This window comes from Scyliorhinus canicula, chromosome 11 (genome assembly GCF_902713615.1).
Source record: "Scyliorhinus canicula chromosome 11, sScyCan1.1, whole genome shotgun sequence".
NCBI classification, from domain to species: Eukaryota; Metazoa; Chordata; class Chondrichthyes; order Carcharhiniformes; family Scyliorhinidae; genus Scyliorhinus; species Scyliorhinus canicula.
The window spans coordinates 73,268,875-73,288,411 of record NC_052156.1 but is presented as its reverse complement, the minus strand read 5'-3'; the positions used below and the strand labels follow the sequence as shown (position 1 = coordinate 73,288,411).

Here is a 19,537-nt window from a genome sequence, read left to right as displayed (position 1 = left end):
TTTGAATCAGCACTGACCCTCTGAAAGAGCACCCTACCAAGGCCAACTCCCCTGCACTAACCCCACCTAACCTGCACATTTTTGGACACCAAAGCGATAATTTAGCAAGGCCAATCCACCTAATCCGCACAGCTTTGGACTCTGCTTCCACTGCCTTTTGAGGGAGACAGTTCCAAAGACCCACTACCCTCTGATAGAAACTAATCTATTTTTATCTCTGTCCTAATTGGTGACCCCTTAGTTTTAAACAGTGGCACTTCCTACTAGATTCTCCTACAAGAGGAAAAATCCTTTCCACATTGACCCTGTCAAGACCCCTCAGGATCTGATACGTTTCCACCAAGTCGCCTCTTACTCTTCCAAACTATAAGCCCAGCCCATCCAACCTTTGCTTGTAAGGAAACTTACCAACCTTTTCTCTAGTATCGATTGATGCGGTTAGTTTTAAGCCCACATTTATCAGCAATATAACAACTTATTATAATTAGCAGAAGCCGATAATGTGTAATTTTTACTGAGGTTAGCACGTTGCTATTGACAACCTTTGCCCCAGCTACTGCCGGGAGGTGAGTAAAAACAACTAAATGGCCAAAATCACAAAATCTCACTGACAGGATGTTTGTAATTTCTGTTTATTCTGAGGCCCAGCCATGAATGAACAGGATTGTTCTGCTGCAATGCAACCTATCTTAATTAGCTCTACTTTGCTATTAGGAAATGATCTGAGAAATCCAGCACTTAGGGGGTTAAAATCTGATTCCCCTTTGCTTGCTGTTGCCACAACTGTTAGTTAATGTTCCTTGTAAAATCCCTAACTCACATGATAAGATCAACGGTGTCAGGGTCTCCACAACCTGCTCTTGCCTTCTCTCTGACTGGGGGCATGAACCATTACCCAGGCACCAATCAAACATGATGCATAGCTCTAATTGTGCAGAAGAGGTTGATCACGAGGAGTATAGGGGGAGAAAGCGAGCGAGAGAGTGTCTGACACTGGTGCTCCACAGACCTCCCAGATTCACACTGGACAGAAGGAACGCCTGTACCAGCTTCCACAATAAACAGCATAAATCTCTGGAAAGCAAGCCATCAGGAAGGTCTTACAGCAGCATGCTGATTAGGAACTGAAGGTTGATGATGTAATAGTTTTCCAAAGGATGCCGGAGCTTGTATATTTTTGTAGCATGAGTTTCAGCAGAGGCAGCTTGTCTCATTCCACCCCTCCCCACCCTGGACAGGCACTAGTCCAGAGAACTGAGGACAGACATTTAAGGAACAATCATCCTGTTGTCTTGTGCCAGTTGGGAGTCTTAACCACAAACAAAATTTGACACCGAGCTGCATGGGGAGTTATTCGGACAGATGACCAAAAGCTTGGTCAAAGAGGGAGGTTTCAATGAATATCTTAAAGGGAGAGAAAATGGCACAGGGGTGAATAAATTTTGGGAGGGGATTAAGAGGCCTTAGGCGCTTGGCAGTGACGACATGGCTGCCAATGGCGGGATGATTAAAATCATTGATGTGCAAGAGGCCAGAATTCAATGAGTACAGATGGTTGTAGGGCTGTAAGAGGTTAGAGGTAGGGAAAGGTGAACCCACACATATCTGGGAATCACAGGCACACTGCCCAACCTTACCTGAAGCTTGGCCAGGAAATTGTCAAGACAGCACTTGATAAAGGCAGCAAACAAGGTTTCCTGTCAATAGTGTGCACTTGGAGACTGGCTCTGAGGGCGGCCTGCGGAGTCCTCAGGGGGGGTGCGGGGGGCCACGGTGGCCTGGCCTGCGATCGGGGCCCACCGATCTGCGGGCGGGCCTGTGCCGTGGAGGCACTCTTTCGCTCCGCGCCTTCCTGTGGCTGGCGCGGAGAAGAAACCCCCTGCGCATGTGCAGGAAACACGGCAGCGGTTCTGGGAACACGCAGTCGCTCCTACGCATACGCCAATCCACGTCGACCAGCGGAGGCCCTTCGGCACCAGTTGGCGTGGCGCCAACCACTCGAACACCGGCCTAGCCCCCGAAGGTGTGGAGGATTCCGCACCTTCTGGGCGGCCCAACGCCAGAGTGGTTCACGCCACTCTTTGGCGCCGGTAAGGCCCGACCGCCGGATACCAGAGAATCCCGGCCATGTTGTTTAGCCATGTTATACACTCATCTTCCATGACCATCAAGGGCTGAAATGGGACTTAAATGCAGAGCTTCAGGCCCAGAGGTGGAGACATTACCCACTATGCCATAAGTCTTCCATTCATATTTATTAATGTCCTTACCTAATAAACATCTGTCGGTCCCTTTTGCGGCAATGGTGGAGAGTGGATGGAAAGAGTTATAGATTTCCACTAGCTTTAGCGAGAAAGGGTGTTTGATGACTTTACTCCAAAGTGGCTGAGCTTTAATCAGAAGATTCTGCAGTGAAATCCAGACACATTTCTTATATTGTCTGTTCTAAGCTTTCCACAGAATTTTGCCTCTTAGCGAAACAATAAATCTCTTTCAGCTGTAATACTATGGAAAATGGTACAGTAAAGCTATGGGTTAATAGTGAGTCACTGCAATATTACTCAATGCAGGGTGGACTGCAGGGTGGAGTTGCAAATGTCAAACAGCGCTAACCAAGAGTAAAGAGATACAGAAATATAACCTTTCTGTTCTCCACATGATGCAGGATGCTTGGCAGACAAATCTCCATTCACATCACAAGGACAATTTTCACTGTGCGTTAATTATGAATAACCCCACCCACTGTCAGCACCTCCATACCACAGGCCATGGCTCTCTGGCCATAACAAACAGAAATAGATGAGAAGGAGAAAAATATCCCCACCCCCATGCAATCAACCTCACCATCAGAAAGGAACAATGCAAGTTTTCAATTTCTATTTCTCGTTCTTTTCATCACCTTCTCTAGGTGAGACTGCCAACCAGTGCCAAATTATGCATCATCTCTTGTGCCATGGCTGACTGTTTGCCAAATCAGTGAGAGTCATAATCCTAGAGGTCTACAGCACAGAAAAGGCCATTCGGCCCATCACATCTCTACCAGTCAAAAACAACCACTTATGTATTCTAATTCCATTTCCCAGCACATGGTCCAGAGCCTCTTATGCCTTGGCATCGCAAGTGCACATCTAAATATTTCTTAAATGTTATGAGGGTCTCTGCCTCCACCACCCTTTCAGGCAGTGAGTTCCAGGCTCCCACCATCCTCTGTGTGGAAAGGTTTTTCCTCACATCTCCTCTAAGCCGCCTGTTCCTTGCTTTAAATCTATGCCCCCTGGTCATTGATCTCTCCACCAAGGGGAAAGTTTTTTCCTGTCAACTCTACCTATGCCCCTCATAATTTTATACATCACAATCATGCCCCCTCTCCGTCTCTCCAAGAAAAATAATCCCAGTCTATCCAATCTCTCTTCATAACTAACACTCTCCAGCCCAGGCAACATCCTGGTAAATCTCCTCTGCACCCTTGCAAGTGCAATCACATCCCTCCTATAATGGGGATTTCAGAACTGCACACAATGCTCTAGCTGTGGCCTAACCAACCTTTCATACAGTTCCAGCACAGCTTCCCTGCTTTTAAACTCTATGCCTTCTTAACGACTGTATTCCCCTGTCCTGCTACCTTGAGGGATCTGTGTACACGCACACCAAGATCCCTCTGAGCTTTGGCGCTTCCTCGGATCCTGCAGTTTATCATGAATTCCCTTGCCTTGTTTCTCCCGCCCAAGTGTATCACCTCACACTTATCCGGATTGCCACTGATCAGCCCATCTGTCCAGCCTGTCTATATCCTCCTGTATTGAGAGGTTATCCTCCTCACTATTTACCACTCTACCAATTTTCGTATCATCTGTGGATTTACTGATCAACCAAATGTCTAAATCATTTATATAAACCATAAATAGCAAGTGCCCCAACACTGATCCCTGCAGGACCCCACTGGACACCGGATTCCAGTCAGAAAAACACCCCTCGACCATCACCCTCTGCTTCCTGCCACTCAGCCGATTCTGGATCCAATTTGCCAAATTTCCTTGGATCCCATGGGCTCTTACCTTCACTATTAGTCTCCCATGTGGGACCTTATGAAAAACCTTTCTGAAGTTCAAGTAGACTACGCCAAATGCATTGCCCTCACATCCACACCTGGTCACCTCTTCGAAAAATTCAAGAAAGATACCTTGTACACTTACACTATTGAATATCGACGTGGAAATATATGCACAGCGTGGATGGAAAGCTCCAGTCCCACAAACGTACAGGTGAGTTTGGTTGTAGAAGTGGAGGACCCTCAAGAAGTTTCCACAGTCCAGCTGCAAAGAAATGAAGATGCCTGATCATATGCTGTTGCTAGTGTCTCCTAACAGTGACACCCTAAAAATGGAGGTAACAGCAGATAAATAATAGCATAAACATTAAAAAAAAAAAAATTTTAAATGAGCACAGATCGGAAATTTACAGTCCCGCCCAATGTAGGAATCACTCCAGGCGGGAAAATCCAGAGAGCTGATTAAATATTGATTCACTGTGCATGCAGATCCCATTATGGTCGCTTAATCTCGCAAGAGGGCTGTAACAGGATTTACACTGCCGAGATTTCGATTTGAGATCATCCCCTGCTGGTAACGTGACCAGTTTCGCGCCCAGAGTGTGGGTGAACCTGATTTCCATTAATTTAAATATAATTAAACAGTTTTACACCGTACCTACCAGCTCAGTGATGTTCCCCCCTGGCGGCATGACATCACGCTGGTGTGAATCACTATTGGTTTTCCAAAACGGAAACTAGTCATGATGACCACGAATGGGGTCCAGAGGTGCTTGGAGGCTCTGGGGTTGAGGGCTGAGGCTGGGAAATTCCCTCTATCCTCCTGGCAGTGCCCCCTGGCATTGCTCCCTGAGCATTCCATTGTGTCGGGGAATTTCTCCTTATGTGTGGTAGGTGGGTATGCATCGGCAAACCTGTGGCTAGCGGGAGAGGGGAATGTGCCCCATGATTCTTCCATGGTAGGGGTGTCATCACAAAGCTTGTGTGGGGGGGTGGGGGAGCCATCTATGGCCATGGGGGAGTGGGATGGAGTTCAATTCTCTCGTTGATTGGGTCATCCTTTAAAGATGGTGCCATGATCTCTGTGTAGCTGGATGTGCTGGCTCTATCAGGCCTCAATCCGCAAAACACACCCACCAGTTTGATTTCTGACAACGCGTTGGAAGATCCGGGCAGAAAATTGCGCTCTGTTTCTAAAATGGAACATGCCGGTTTTCAGTCAGACCTTGGGACTTTGCCATTTTATTTGGAAAATTCTACCCATTGACTTTGGGTGGGGATTTCTGATTCAGCCATGGGTGGGACTGGAAAATCCCACACCACAACGCTGTCAATTCAGGCTGGCTGATTATTCAGAATGAATAATCCATTCTTCTTGAAACTGGATTATGGGATGTCTCCCAGTGTTGTCTGTGAATAAGCTTCTTCGGGTCAATAGAAGCCTGAGCTGAAATGGGACTGGAGCTACGCCATTGAAATATCACTCGTGTTGTGGGGCAGGTATTTCACCAAAACAATAGGTTTTCAGCTCGAGAATCATCACTGTATCACTCTCATGCCCTCTCCCAATTACAGGCTGAAGAGTGGCATCGGCGGAGCCTGTCACCTGCTAAGTCTGTCAAACATCATTCAGGGCAAAGGGAAGACGATCTAACCAAAGGCGGGAGAAGAAATATATTTCTTTCTTTAGGAAAAAAGGGGTCTGAATGGTATGGCAGGTAAGCATACCTCTGTAAACTATCCAGCTGGACGGGAGGAAATCTCAGTAACATTGCACGTAAAGATACTGTGTGAAATGGTGGTGGGACTATTACAACTTCCAGACAGTGCAAAACTGCTCCAATTTCAGCAATCCCTTTCTCAATGCCACAGGCTGGCTGCTGTGGAAAATGTTCAAAGGGGGAATTGGTGGGGTAGTTCTTTGGAAGTTGCAGCAGAGTGGAAGGCTCTGCATCTAACTGTACTTCAATACATCTAACCTGGCCATACCCGATCCTGGCACTAGATGCTTGAAATGAGATGATGTTCCATACTCCAGAACTAGAACCTCTCAACTTCAGGAACTAAAGAAATCCTTCAAGAAATAAGTGGCTCCTGCTGCCGGCTGATGAAAATCTAGTCTTTCCAGCACAGTTATTGGAATATTCGTGAAGTACCCTGCCTTCTCAACCTTGCCGCTCACCTGAGGGGATTGATTCTCCGAGCCCCGCGCCGGGCCGGAGAATCGCCGCAACCGCGCCATGACGCTGGCGCGCGATTCTCTGAGGTACAGAGAATCGGCACCATTTGCACCGCCGCATTTAATCGGCAGGGGCGGCTGATTCTCCGGACTGGATGGGCCAAGCAGCCGCGTGGATACGACAGAGTCCCACTGGCGCCGTTCACCCCTGGTCGCGGCTGACAGGAACTCTGCGCGAAGGGCCGGGGGCGGCCTGTGTGGGAGGGGGGAGGGAGGCTCTGTCCCTGGGGGGGCCTCCGATGGGGTCTGGCCCACGCTCGGGGCCCACCGATCGGCAGGCCAGACTCTCTTCCCCGCCCCCCCCCCCCCCACCCCGGGCCTACTTTCCTGCGCGGCCGGCCCCTGAACGCCAACGCTATGTTGAGTCGGGGCCGGCACGCGTAGGAAGCCCCCCACGCATGCGCAGGTTGGTGCGGTCCAACTGCGCATGCGCGGGTTGGCGCGGTGCCCATTTGGCGCCGGGAAGGGAGGCTGGAGCAGCGTGAACCGCTCCAGCGCCATGCTGGCCCCCTGTGGGCGTTCACGACAGCGCAAACACTTGGGCTCCATTTGGGAGAATCGCCCCCGCGATGTGGTGATCCTCAGGTCAAATCACCACAAGACAGATCTCCCCCTCAAAGGGGGTAGCGGCCTATCATCTGGGACTATGGCAAGTTTACCTTCACCTTTATTGGAATAGGATTTATTTAATGTATGGTTATTGATTTTCTGTTTGAACACAAACTCCATTTGTAAATACTCACATCAGGGTCCTTCCCAGCCATTTTGCATTCATCTATCCTCTCAGAATTAGCTGGCCAGTATAACTGTGGGATGAAAAGACAATACGTTTTAACATATTGGAAGACTGGATATTGCAGTCTGGTAAAGTTGCTACACTAATAATCCGGAAAATGTGAGTTCAACTCCAACCACAGCAGTTTGAACATTTGAATTTAATAGTTAAAAATCTAACAAAATGCTGGAATTGTCGAACTGCTGGAGTGTCATAAAAACTTGATGCGCTAACAATTGCACACAGAAACACGAAACGGTACAAAAGAGGCTTTATTACCGTGAGATGTTATTCCCTCAAGTGGAGCTGTAAAATGGCAGCTCAGGAGACCTCATGGATATTTATACTGCTCCCTGTGGGCGGAGCTAGCCGGCAGGGGCTTACCAACAAACTATGCAGAGGCTTACCGACAAATCTGTAATAGCAGGTACTATTGTACATCCCCTAATAGAGGCACACACATATATATACAGTGGTATTACCACAAAACTAATGCCCTTCAGTGAAAGAAACAGGTTGTCCTCCTCCAGTCTAATCTATATGTCACTAAAGACTTGCATCAATATGGCTGACTCTTATTTGCCCTCTGAAGTATCCAAATAAGTCACTTGGCATCAAAGCGCAGCAAAGAATTCACTGAGGGAGCACCGGATACACTGAGCGAGCACCGGATACACTGAGGGAGCACCGGATACACTGAGCGAGCACCGGATACATTGAGGGAGCACCGGATACTCTGAGGGAGCACCGGATACACTGAGAGAGCACCGGACACACTGAGGGAGTACCGGATACACTGAGATAGCACCGGATACACTGAGGGAGCACCGGACACACTGAGGGAGCACCGGATACATTGAGCGAGCACCGGATACACTGAGGTAGCACCGGATACACTGAGGGAGCACCGGATACATTGAGCGAGCACCGGATACACTGAGGTAGCACCGGATACACTGAGGGAGCACCGGATACACTGAGGGAGCACCGGATACACTGAGGGAGCACCGGATACACTGAGGTAGCACCGGATACAGTGAGGGAGCACCGGATACACTGAGGGAGCACCGGATACACTGAGGGAGCACCGGATACACTGAGGGAGCACCGGATACACTGAGGGAGCACCGGATACACTGAGGGAGCACCGGATACACTGAGGGAGCACCGGATACATTGAGGGAGCACCGGATACACTGAGGGAGCACCGGATACACTGAGGGAGCACCGGATACACTGAGGGAGCACCAAATACACTGAGGGAGCACCGGACACACTGAGGGAGCACCGGATACACTGAGGGAGCACCGGATACACTGAGGGAGCACCGGATACACTGAGCGAGCACCGGATACACTGAGGGAGCACCGGATACACTGAGGGAGCACCGGATACACTGAGGGAGCACCGGATACACTGAGGGAGCACCGGATACACTGAGCGAGCACCGGATACACTGAGGGAGCACCGGATACACTGAGGGAGCACCGGATACACTGGGGGAGCACCGGATACACTGAGGGAGCACCGGATACATTGAGGGAGCATCGGATACATTGAGCGAGCACCGGATACACTGAGGGAGCACCGGATACACTGAGGGAGCACCGGATACACTGGGGGAGCACCGGACACACTGAGGGAGCACCGGATACACTGAGGTAGCACCGGATACACTGAGGGAGCACCGGATACACTGAGGGAGCACCGGATACACTGAGGGAGCACCGGATACACTGAGGGAGCACCGGATACACTGAGGGAGCACCGGATACACTGAGGGAGCACCGGATACACTGAGGGAGCACCGGATACACTGAGGTAGCACCGGACACACTGAGGGAGCACCGGATACACTGAGGGAGCACCGGATACACTGAGGGAGCACCGGATACGCTGAGGGAGCACCGGATACACTGAGGGAGCACCGGATACACTGAGGGAGCACCGGATACACTGAGGTAGCACCGGATACACTGAGGGAGCACCGGACACATTGAGGGAGCACCGGATACACTGAGGGAGCACCGGATACTCTGAGGGAGCACCGGATACACTGAGGGAGCACCGGATACATTGAGCGAGCACCGGATACACTGAGGGAGCACCGGATACACTGAGGGAGCACCGGATACACTGAGGTAGCACCGGATACACTGAGGGAGCACCGGATACACTGAGGGAGCACCGGATACACTGAGGGAGCACCGGATACACTGAGGGAGCACCGGATACACTGAGGGAGCACCGGATACACTGAGGGAGCATCGGATACACTGAGGGAGCATCGGACACACTGAGGGAGCACCGGATACACTGAGCGAGCATCGGACACACTGAGGGAGCACCGGACACACTGGGGGAGCACCGGATACACTGAGGGAGCACCGGATACACTGAGGGAGCACCGGATACACTGAGGGAGCACCGGATACACTGAGGGAGCACCGGATACACTGAGCGAGCACCGGATACACTGAGGGAGCACCGGATACACTGAGGGAGCATCGGACACACTGAGGGAGCACCGGATACACTGAGGGAGCACCGGACACACTGAGGGAGCACCGGATACACTGGGGGAGCACCGGATACACTGAGGGAGCACCGGATACACTGAGGGAGCATCGGATACACTGAGGGAGCACCGGATACACTGAGGGAGCACCGGATACACTGAGGGAGCACCGGATACACTGAGGGAGCACCGGATACACTGAGGGAGCACCGGATACACTGAGGGAGCACCGGATACACTGAGGGAGCACCGGATACATTGAGCGAGCACCGGATACACTGAGGGAGCACCGGACACACTGAGGGAGCACCGGATACGCTGAGGGAGCAGCGGATACTCTGAGGGAGCACCAAATACACTACGGGGGTGGGAGGCACTGTATACATTACAGGGCTGGGGGGGGGGGGGGGTCACCAAATACACTATGGGAACACCTCCACTAAATGGACAAAAAACCCTACAAAAAACGCCCTCGAATATTCTCTCAGGGGAACAATTGATGTACAATAAATGCTGACCTTGCCAGCAATGCCCACACCCGGAAAATCAATAATAAATGTGTTCTTTCCAATTTTGACAAATTATGTTTCTGAAGTATGGTGAGATCTCTGCTAATTCCTTATAAAGTTGGCCCTACTCTATATCTGATTGGCGGCAATGCCCTCACTGACTCTGTTCCCATTGACAAGATCAGCCGGTGCTGGAACAGCTGATCCATCAACTGCTGTGCCGTACCACCAACCACCTCTGAGAGAAGCAGACACAAATGCTACCTCACGACCCACAGAGGTGAAAATTAATGGTAGCAGATGCCACTGATACCAGTGCCTTTGAAACCATTATATAGCTTTAGGGTCATTTTGGCCTCGGGAGTGTCATGTGAAACTCAATTCAGATACCAGTTTCTAACCAGACTTTGCCATGTCTGACCTGGGCGCATTTGGCGACACCCTGTTGGCAATCACTATTATCCCTCACCTCTTTCGGAGCAAACACAAAAGCACCCATCTGTCCCATTGCATCTGCCAAAAAAAATCAACAATCCATTTAGTCTACCCTCACAGTATCACCGCTCTTTGAATTCATTTATTTTGTTCTTCCACGGAGCAGAACCATAAAATGCGCAGGTATTTAATCAGATCAAACCAATAGAGATAGTGATGTTGTTGAAGCTGGAATGTCTGGAATGAGTGGGGTTGGCGATTAAGATTTTGTTGAGTTGAGGTTTAGCAGCACGAATATATTCCCCTGCTGTGAGTTCAGGGTGTATGTCAACAACCCCCATCCAGCATCGCTATTCACACCACTGCCTGTTCCTGGGGGAGAAACTGGTTTGTATTACAAGTTGCGAATTACACTCGAGGAGCCACCAGATTGTGAATCAATGCATGGATTTTAACCTTTGCTGTCGGGCAGTAACAGGTTACAGGGACTTACAGGTCAGCTGCTGTATACGCCACGACCAGTGACTAGCTTAAAAAACAAGCAAGCAATGGGCAGGGCATGTAATGAATGGGTAGCTGATCGTCAATGCTGTGCTTAACATCTGGCAGTAAAGGCTCAACCCACACACAACATGGATTCACCCATCGATGATGTGATTCATTGTATTGAAACCTCACTCAAACTCAGCACCACTGAATGGCGCAGTCTACTGTATTTGTAAACAATGGGCACAGCAAAGGTCTCTCAGTCTGACTGGCTGTAGACTTTGACCATCGAGAAGACCTGACACCTGATATATCAGCTCAAGCACAAAGGGCAGGGTTTGATCACCAGGTCCCTGGCAGGCTGCGCAAAGGAAACCGGGATCTCATGGCAGATCGCTTGTTCTAGGCCGGTGCAATATTGGGCAGCCTTGAAGTTCACTCTGCCAGAGGATAAGGTGGGGAGGGACCAGGGTCATATCAAATGATAGGGTTCTCGGTCCGAAACCGCCCAACGAGGGAACAGAAACTCCACATCCTCCACTCGTGCGTGGGCACCGCCGTCTACTCTCTTATAGAGGATGAACTCGACTATGATGCCGCCATGGACCTGCTGAAGGGACATTTCATCAGGCCGGTGAACCAGGTCTACGCGCGGCACCTCCTGGCTACGAGGCAGCAATTCCCTGGTGAGTCCTTCGACGAATTCTATCGGGCCCTCATTATCCTGGGGAGAAATTGCGCCTGCCCGCAAGTCTCTGCAGCTGAACATACAGAACATTTGATCAGAGACGCTTTCGTTTCGGGTATGCAATCATCCCAGATACGCCAGAGACTCCTGGAAAAAGACACTTGAAGCCTCGCTGAGGCACGGACCCTCGCATCCTCCTTAGAGGTCGCTGACCGCAATGCCCGCGCGTATGCCCCCGGCCACGTGGCGGCCCCCTGGGCAGCGTGGTACGTGACCCCCTCACCCCCCCGGACTCGGACCCCCCCCAGACCTGCGCCGCAGGACGCCCCGATAAACCCACGGGGCCCCGCTGCTACTTTAGCGGTCAGGCCAAGCACCCCCGCCGCCCAGCCCGCACCACAACCTGTAAAGGTTGCGGCAAGAAGGGCCACTTTGCGGCCATCTGCCAATCAAAGTCGGTCGCTGCCGTCCCGAACAGCGACCGCGGGTCTCCCCCCCCCCCCCCCCCCCCCCCGCGCTCCTCTCGGGCCCCGTGTGGCCTGCGGACCTCGCTGCCCCACCCCCCACCGCCACGAGTGATGCCCGGACGCCGCCCTTTTGGGCACCCAATGCCACGTGCAATCCCCGGGCACCGCCATTTTGGACCCCCGACTCCACGTGCGACCCCCTGGCACCGCCATCTTGTTCACCCCCACCACGTGCGACCGACGGGCGCCGCCATCTTGGATCGGCACGGAGGACCTCGCAAGTGACTACTCGCTGCTGGATGACGACTCTGAGTTCCTGCCACGACTCACCTCAGTGACGTTGGATCAGTCACGGCCCCGCACGCTTTCCACGGCGACCACGAAGATCCTCCTCAACGGCCATGAGACGAGCTGCCTACTGGACTCCGGGAGCAAGGAGAGTTTTGTCCACCCCGACACAGTAAGATGCTGCGCGCTCCCCGTCCACCCAGTGAAACACAAAATCACTCTGGCCTCTGGTTCGCACTCAGTCCAGATCACTGGGTGCTGCGTAGCGGAGGGTGCTGCGTAGAGGACCTCACGGTCCAGGGGAGGGTGTTTAAAAACTATAAGCTCCTCTCCTTCCCCGCCTCTGCGCAGCAGCACTCCTGGGATTGGACTTCCAGTGCAATCTACAGAGTTTATCTTTCAAATTCGGCGGCCCTAATGCCCCCCCTCACTGTCTGCAGCCTCGCGTCCCTCAAGGTCGACCACCCTTCCTTGTTTGCAAACCTCACCCCGGATTGCAAACCCATCGCCACCAGGAGCAGGCGGTACAGTGCCCAGGACCGGACCTTCATCAGGTCCGAGGTCCAAGGCTTCTGAAGGAAGGGGTCATAGAGGCTAGCAACAGTCCCTGGCGAGCACAAGTGCTGGTGGTTAGGACTGGGGAGAAAAATCGGATGGTCATAGACTACAGTCAGACCATCAACAGGTTTACGCAGCTGGACGCGTATCTTCTCCCCTGTATCTCTGACCTGGTTAACAGGATCGCGCAGTACAAAGTCTTTTCCACGGTGGACCTTAAGTCCGCCTACCATCAGCTCCCCATCCACGCGAGTGACCGAAAGTACACCGTGTTCGAGGCGGATGGGCGACTCTACCATTTTTCAAGGGTTCCATTCGGTGTCACAAATGGGGTCTCAGTCTTCCAAAGGGAGATGGACCGAATGGTTGACCAATACGGTTTACGGGCAACCTTCCCGTATCTCGACAACGTCACCATCTGCGGCCATGACCAGCAGGACCACGACATCAACCTCCGCAAATTCCTCCGTACCGCAAAACTCCTTAACCTCACTTACAATAAGGATAAGTGCGTGTTCAGCACCAACCGTCTAGCCATCCTCGGCTACGTACTGCGTAACGGAGTGATAGGCCCCGACCCCAAATGCATGCGCCCCCTAATGGAATTTCCCCTCCCCAACTCCATCAAAGCCCTCAAACGCTGTCTGGGCTTCTTTTCCTATTATGCCCAGTGGGTCCCTAACTACGCCGACAAAGCCCGCCCTCTCACACAGTCCAACACGTTCCCCTTGTCTACGGAGGCCCGCCTTGTCTTTAGCCACATCAAAGCAGACATTGCAAAAGCCACGATGCGCGCTATCGACGAGTCCCTCCCATTCCAGGTCGAGAGCGACGCGTCTGACGTAGCTCTGGCGGCCACCCTCAACCAAGCGGGCAGACCCATGGCCTTCTTCTCCCGAACCCTCCACGCTTCCGAACTCCGCCATTCCTCGGTGGAAAAGGAGGCATAGGCCATAGTCGAAGCTGTGCGACATTGGAGGCATTATCTGGCCGGTAGGAGGTTCACCCTCCTCACAGACCAACAGTCAGTGGCCTTCATGTTCGATAATGCACAGAGGGGCAAGATCAAGAACGACAAGATCTTGCGGTGGCGGATCGAGTTGTCCACGTACAACTACGATAACTTGTATCGTCCTGGGAAGCTAATTGAGCCTCCCGATGCCCTGTCCCGCGGCACCTGTGCCAACGCACAGGTGGACCGCCTCCGCACGCTCCGCGCGGACCTCTGCCATCCGGGGGTCACCCGTTTTTTTCACTTCATCAAGAACCACAACCTGCCCTACTCCATTGAGGAGTTCAGGACTGTGACCAGGGAATGCCACATCTGCGCGGAGTGCAAGCGCACTTCTACCGCCCCGAACAAGCGCACCTTATCAAGGCTTCCCACCCCTTTGAACGTCTCACCATGGACTTCAAAGGTCCCCTCCCCTCTAACAACCGCAACACGTATTTCCTAAACGTGATTGGCGAGTACTCGCGCTTCCCTTTCGCCAGCCCCTGCCCTGACATGACCACGACAACCATCATTAAAGCCCTCCACACCATTTTCTCCCTGTTCGGTTATCCCGCTTGCATCCATAGCGATCGGGAGTCCTCCTTTATGAGTGACGAGCTGTGTCAATTCCTGCTCAGCAGGGGCATCGCCTCTAGCAGGACGATCAGTTATAACCCCCGGGGTAACGGTCAGGTCGAGCGGGAGAATGGTACCGTTTGGAAGACCGTCCTACTGGCCCTGCGGTCCAGGAATCTCCTGGTCTCCCACTGGCAAGAGGTCCTCCCAGGCGCCCTCCACTCTATTCGGTCTCTCCTCTGTACCGCCATGAATCAAACACCTCACGAACGTCTTCTTGTTTTTCCCAGGAAGTCTTCCTCGGGGACTCCGCTCCTGACCTGGCTGGCCACCCCCGGGCCCATCCTGTTCCGGAAGCATGTGCGGGTGCACAAGTCCGACCCGTTGGTTGAAAGAGTCCAGCTACTCCACGCGAACCTGCAGTATGCGTACGTGGAGTATCCTGACGGACGACAGGATACGGTCTCCCTTCGGGACCTGGCACCCACCGGAGTGCGGCCACACCCCCAGCACCAGCACCCCCCCCCTCCAGTACCAACTGCCCCCGGCGCCCCCGCAACCCGGCGCACAGGAACCCTCTCCCCCGGCCTAGCCACCGCTAGCTCCGACCAGGGGTACGGACACAGGACCACGACCGCCGCTCCCGGAGTCATGGACAACCATCGCTCCGACATCACCGACACCGCTGCGCAGGTCCAGCAGGACATCGAAGGCACCCATCCGGCTGATTGAGTCAATTTGATGTACTGATGGACTTTATGGACTCTTGTGTTCTTGCATATATTCCTTGCCTGTTCTCCATTTTTTTTGTTCCCTCATACACTGTAAATAGTATTATCGCTTTCTTGCACATTAGTCACGGGCCTATGGGCAGCCATAGATACCTCGGTACGGCTTAAACAGCTCTAGTCATACTACCACTCTCACGCACCCGCGGGGCACACCCCCCCCTCTTCTGTCTCTCCTTCTACCCCCCCCCCGCTTCTTTCTCAACAGGGGGTGAATGTGGTAGTATGACTAGGGAGATTACGGTACCCTAGAACCAAGCTGCCATTGGTGCAGAAGACTCGCTGCCCATTGGCCCAGGCAAGTCATGTGACTCTCTGCCAATTGGCTGAGGCTAGTCATGTGCCTCCCCGGCGGTTAGCTGAGAGGTAGGTAGCTCCGCCTATGAGGCGGGGTATAAGAACCCGTATCGGTTGGCAGTCGGCCTTTCTCTGTACGTCTACTGCCAGGCACATATCTAGTGTATTAAAGCCTGTCGTTTGGAACTACCTCTCGCCTCGTGTCCGATTGATGGTGCATCATACATCCATCTCCAAATGTCTTTGCTCCATTTCAGAGATTATCATAACAGGCATATTATGCGGCATTTGAAAATATAGCAACAGTTCCAAGGTTTCTGGGTTGAGGGGGGCCGGTAATCCAATGTAACAGAAATGCATTTCTGGTTTTTGGGGTTTTGGAAAGGATTTTCTACCCAAGAGCGATTTTTAAAAATGTTACAGTATTCTTAATGGATCCAGAGTTGCTGTAACAAGGACTGATATCTGATGAATACCGAGGAGAAGACCACTAGCTCTTCTTTAAATAGTGAAATGAGGGGCGGGATTCTTCGGAAACCGGCGGGGCAGGCAACTCCTGCGTGAAGGAGTGCCGTGAACCACTCCAGCGTCAGGCTCCCCCAAAAGGGTGGAATCCTCCGCACCTTCAGGGGCTAGGCCGGCGCCAGAGTGGTTTGCTCTGCGCCAGCCGGTGCGCAAGGGGCTTGGCGCCGCGCCAACCGGCGCCAAAGGGCCTCCGCCATCCGGCACGAGTTGGCGCATGCGAGGGAGCACCGGCGTGTGTTGGCGTCATCCCAGCGCATGCGCAGGAGGGGTTCATCTCCGCCCCAGCCATCGTGGGCCGGTACACCAGCCGACGCGAAGGAATAGAGTGCCCCCAAGGCACAGGCCCGTCAGCGGATCGGTGGGCTCTGATCCCTAAATGCTTCTTTGGAAAGGTTAATAAGTTGATTTTGGCCTTATATGAACGGTGTCCGTAGGGAGTTCTTCACCGGGATAGATGGGGTGGGGGGGGGGGGGGGGGGGGGGGGGGGGGGAGTGCTGGAACTGCCGATATTGCTTTATTATTGGGCGGCAAACGCTAAGAGCGTGCTGAGGTGGTGCAGCGACCCAGGATCTGTATGGGGACAGATAGAGATGAGGTTGTGTAAGGGGTGTAGTCTAGGGATGTTAGTGATGGCATTGCTTCCATTTTCTCCAGCTAGGTACTCCTCGAACCCGGTGTTCATGTCTACTTTAAGGATATGGAGACAATTCAGGCAGCATTTTGAACTTCGAGCCGTGTCGAAGCTGGATCCAAAAAGTGCCAGTCATTGATCTGAACCATCAAGGTCGGACGTTATGTTCAGCTTGTGGGAAGGGAAAGGTTGGAGAATTTAAGGATTTGGTTGTAGAGTGGCAGTTTACCAGCTTGGAGGAGTTGTTGGTGAAGTTTGGGCAAGAGGGTGGACTCATTCAGATATCTCCAAATAAGGAGTTTTGTTTGGGTAGCCTTCCCAACATTTCCCGAGGCACCACGGGAATTTCAGTTGGAAATGATACTTTCGTTGGCGGGATCAGAAGAGGGTAGCACATCTGGTATTTATGGGCGAATTGTGCCTGAGGCCTCGGACTTGGCGGATGAAGCGAAGGCGAAGTGGAGAGGGAGCTGGGCCTATAGTGGATGATGTGATGTGGAGTGAGGCCCTGTGCAGTGTGAACCTTGGTCTAATCCAACTTAAGGTGGTGCAAAGGATGCACCTGACCAAAGTTAGGTTGAGTGTTTTTATTCCGGAGATAGAAGACAGGTTTGAGCAGTGATCCGGTGGACCAGTCAATCACACACATATATTCTGGTCTTGCCCCAGACTGGTAAGTTTTTGGGTCTCGTTCTTCAACACCATATTGGTGATTCTGAATTTCCAACTGGAGCCTTGTCCTCTGGCGGCTATTATCGGGGTGTCGAACTCACCGGGGCTACAGGTGGAAGTGTAGGCAGATGTCCTTGCCTTCACCTTGCTGATTGCCCAGAGGCGGGCTCTGCTGGGGTGTAGGTCTTCGCCGCCGCCCAGCACCTTGATACCAAAATTTCTGTACCTGGAGAAAGTCAAGTTTGTCATCGGGGGTTGGTTGAAGGGTTCTACCAGAGGTGGCAGAAATTCATTACCTACTTTAAGGAATTAGTCACCATCTTTTGCTAGGTGGGGGCATAGTTTGGATTTAGTTTATTTTGTTTGTTTTTCGGTTGTCCTTTTTTATCCTGGTGGATGAGGTGGATATGGTGAATCGGGGTTTTGTGTATTTTCCAATGTGTTATTATGGGTTTTGTTATGAAATTGGAAAAACTTTGATTAAAATATATATTTTTTAAAGATTTAAAATTTGTCATTGATTGAACATTAATTGCCATTTGCCAATAAAGAGCGCCAAACTTCTACCACCACTCAGGTGTAGAACTGTTTCCTAATTTCACTCTGTCTCTAATATTTAGACGACATCCCTTCGTCCTCGGTTTCTCTCTTATGTTCAATCTGTGCCATCTTGAAAACATTGATCAAGTCGCCCCTACGCCTTCTAAATTCCAGGGAACACACCCCTAGTTTGTGTAATCACTCCTTGTAATTTAATCCTTGGAGTCCAGGTCTGATTCTGGTATATCTATGCTGTACTCTATAATAACCTTCACGCACCCACAAAGACACCTCAATTGATCTCCCTGTAGGACGTGTGGAATATGAATCCCCCACTAGTGGGTAGAGGCCCGCCCAGCTGGGGCTCGTAAATCAACCCTATAAAAGCCAGCCAGGACTGGGACTGGCACTTTTTGGTCGCCCTGATTGGGATCTTTGAGCTGTGAGCTGCGTTGCGGCCTTTACTTTATGTTGACTGATTAAATGCTGTTTAATTTACCTCCTTGGGCCTCCTGAGCTTTTACACATTCTCCCCAAAGCCTTTGGGAGGTGTGGTCCCCAGCACTGCCCACGGTTCTCCAAGTGTGGTCTAGCTAGGTCTTTGTAAAGCAGCGAAGCACAACTTCTACCCACTAATATTCTAGTCCTCTGAAAAGTCCTGTATTCCATTGCCCTTTTCAATTAATTTCTGTAGCTGTTCAAGACATTTTAATGATCTGTGTACCTAGATACCCAAGGCTCTTTCGGCGTCCACTATTTATAGCTTGTTGACTCTTGGAAAATACTCTGTTCTACCCGGGTCCAAAATGGATAACTTCACATTTACACAAACTGGAATCCTTTTGCCTCAGTTTTACTGATGCTCAGAGAGGGATCGTAACATTAAAAATGTGCCTCTGTGGTTAGAATGGGAGTGTGGATCAAATGCAAAATGTTCCCTTATTGTATTGCTTTCTCAAGGCACATTTTTCAACAACAACTTATTAATAGGAACCATTAACCTCGACTTCTGATACAGGGCTGTAATATTGGACTCAACTAAATTGGAAATGACCTTTCCCAGTGGAAGTCAATGGGTCTATAATTGGTCCCAATTACATCTAATGGGCTCCAGAAATCAAGTACTGACAGTGTAGGATGTACATTCAGAGACAGTCCCAGGAGCCACACTTCAAACAAACTCTATTTGTATGCAGTTACGATGCCTGTGTCTACGTGCAGGACCAAATGTTGCCTGCTATCAGTTTATCATACCAATTCACTGTCATCATTGGTCCTCCAACTCATCACATAACCAAAGTGCCTCAGGAGGATTTGTCCAATTTGGCTCATTCTTACTGTGGAACCTGAACTTAGCTTGACCTAATAAAGTTGCTTCATCCAGCGCAACACTTCACCCAGTGCCGTCATTGCAAGTAAATGCTACAACAGCAAGACAGCTGGCATGGTAGAATAAAATTCTTCCCAGTAAAACATCTAAGCATTTAACTGACTGATATATT

The 19,537-nt window shown here is 51.4% G+C and overlaps 1 protein-coding gene across 2 annotated transcripts in view; it reads right to left on the bottom strand.

The window, feature by feature from the left end:
• The window catches only part of sema3h (sema domain, immunoglobulin domain (Ig), short basic domain, secreted, (semaphorin) 3H), a 217,571-nt gene that overhangs the window by 122,380 nt on the left and 75,654 nt on the right, over positions 1 to 19,537 (bottom strand). For both annotated transcript variants that reach the window (XM_038810740.1, XM_038810741.1), the window contains exons 3-4: positions 7,031 to 7,093; positions 4,194 to 4,313 (exon numbers count right to left, since the gene is read on the bottom strand). In XM_038810740.1, the coding sequence (XP_038666668.1) occupies positions 4,194 to 4,313; positions 7,031 to 7,093 (183 nt within the window). The remainder of the gene's footprint in view (positions 1 to 4,193; positions 4,314 to 7,030; positions 7,094 to 19,537) is intronic.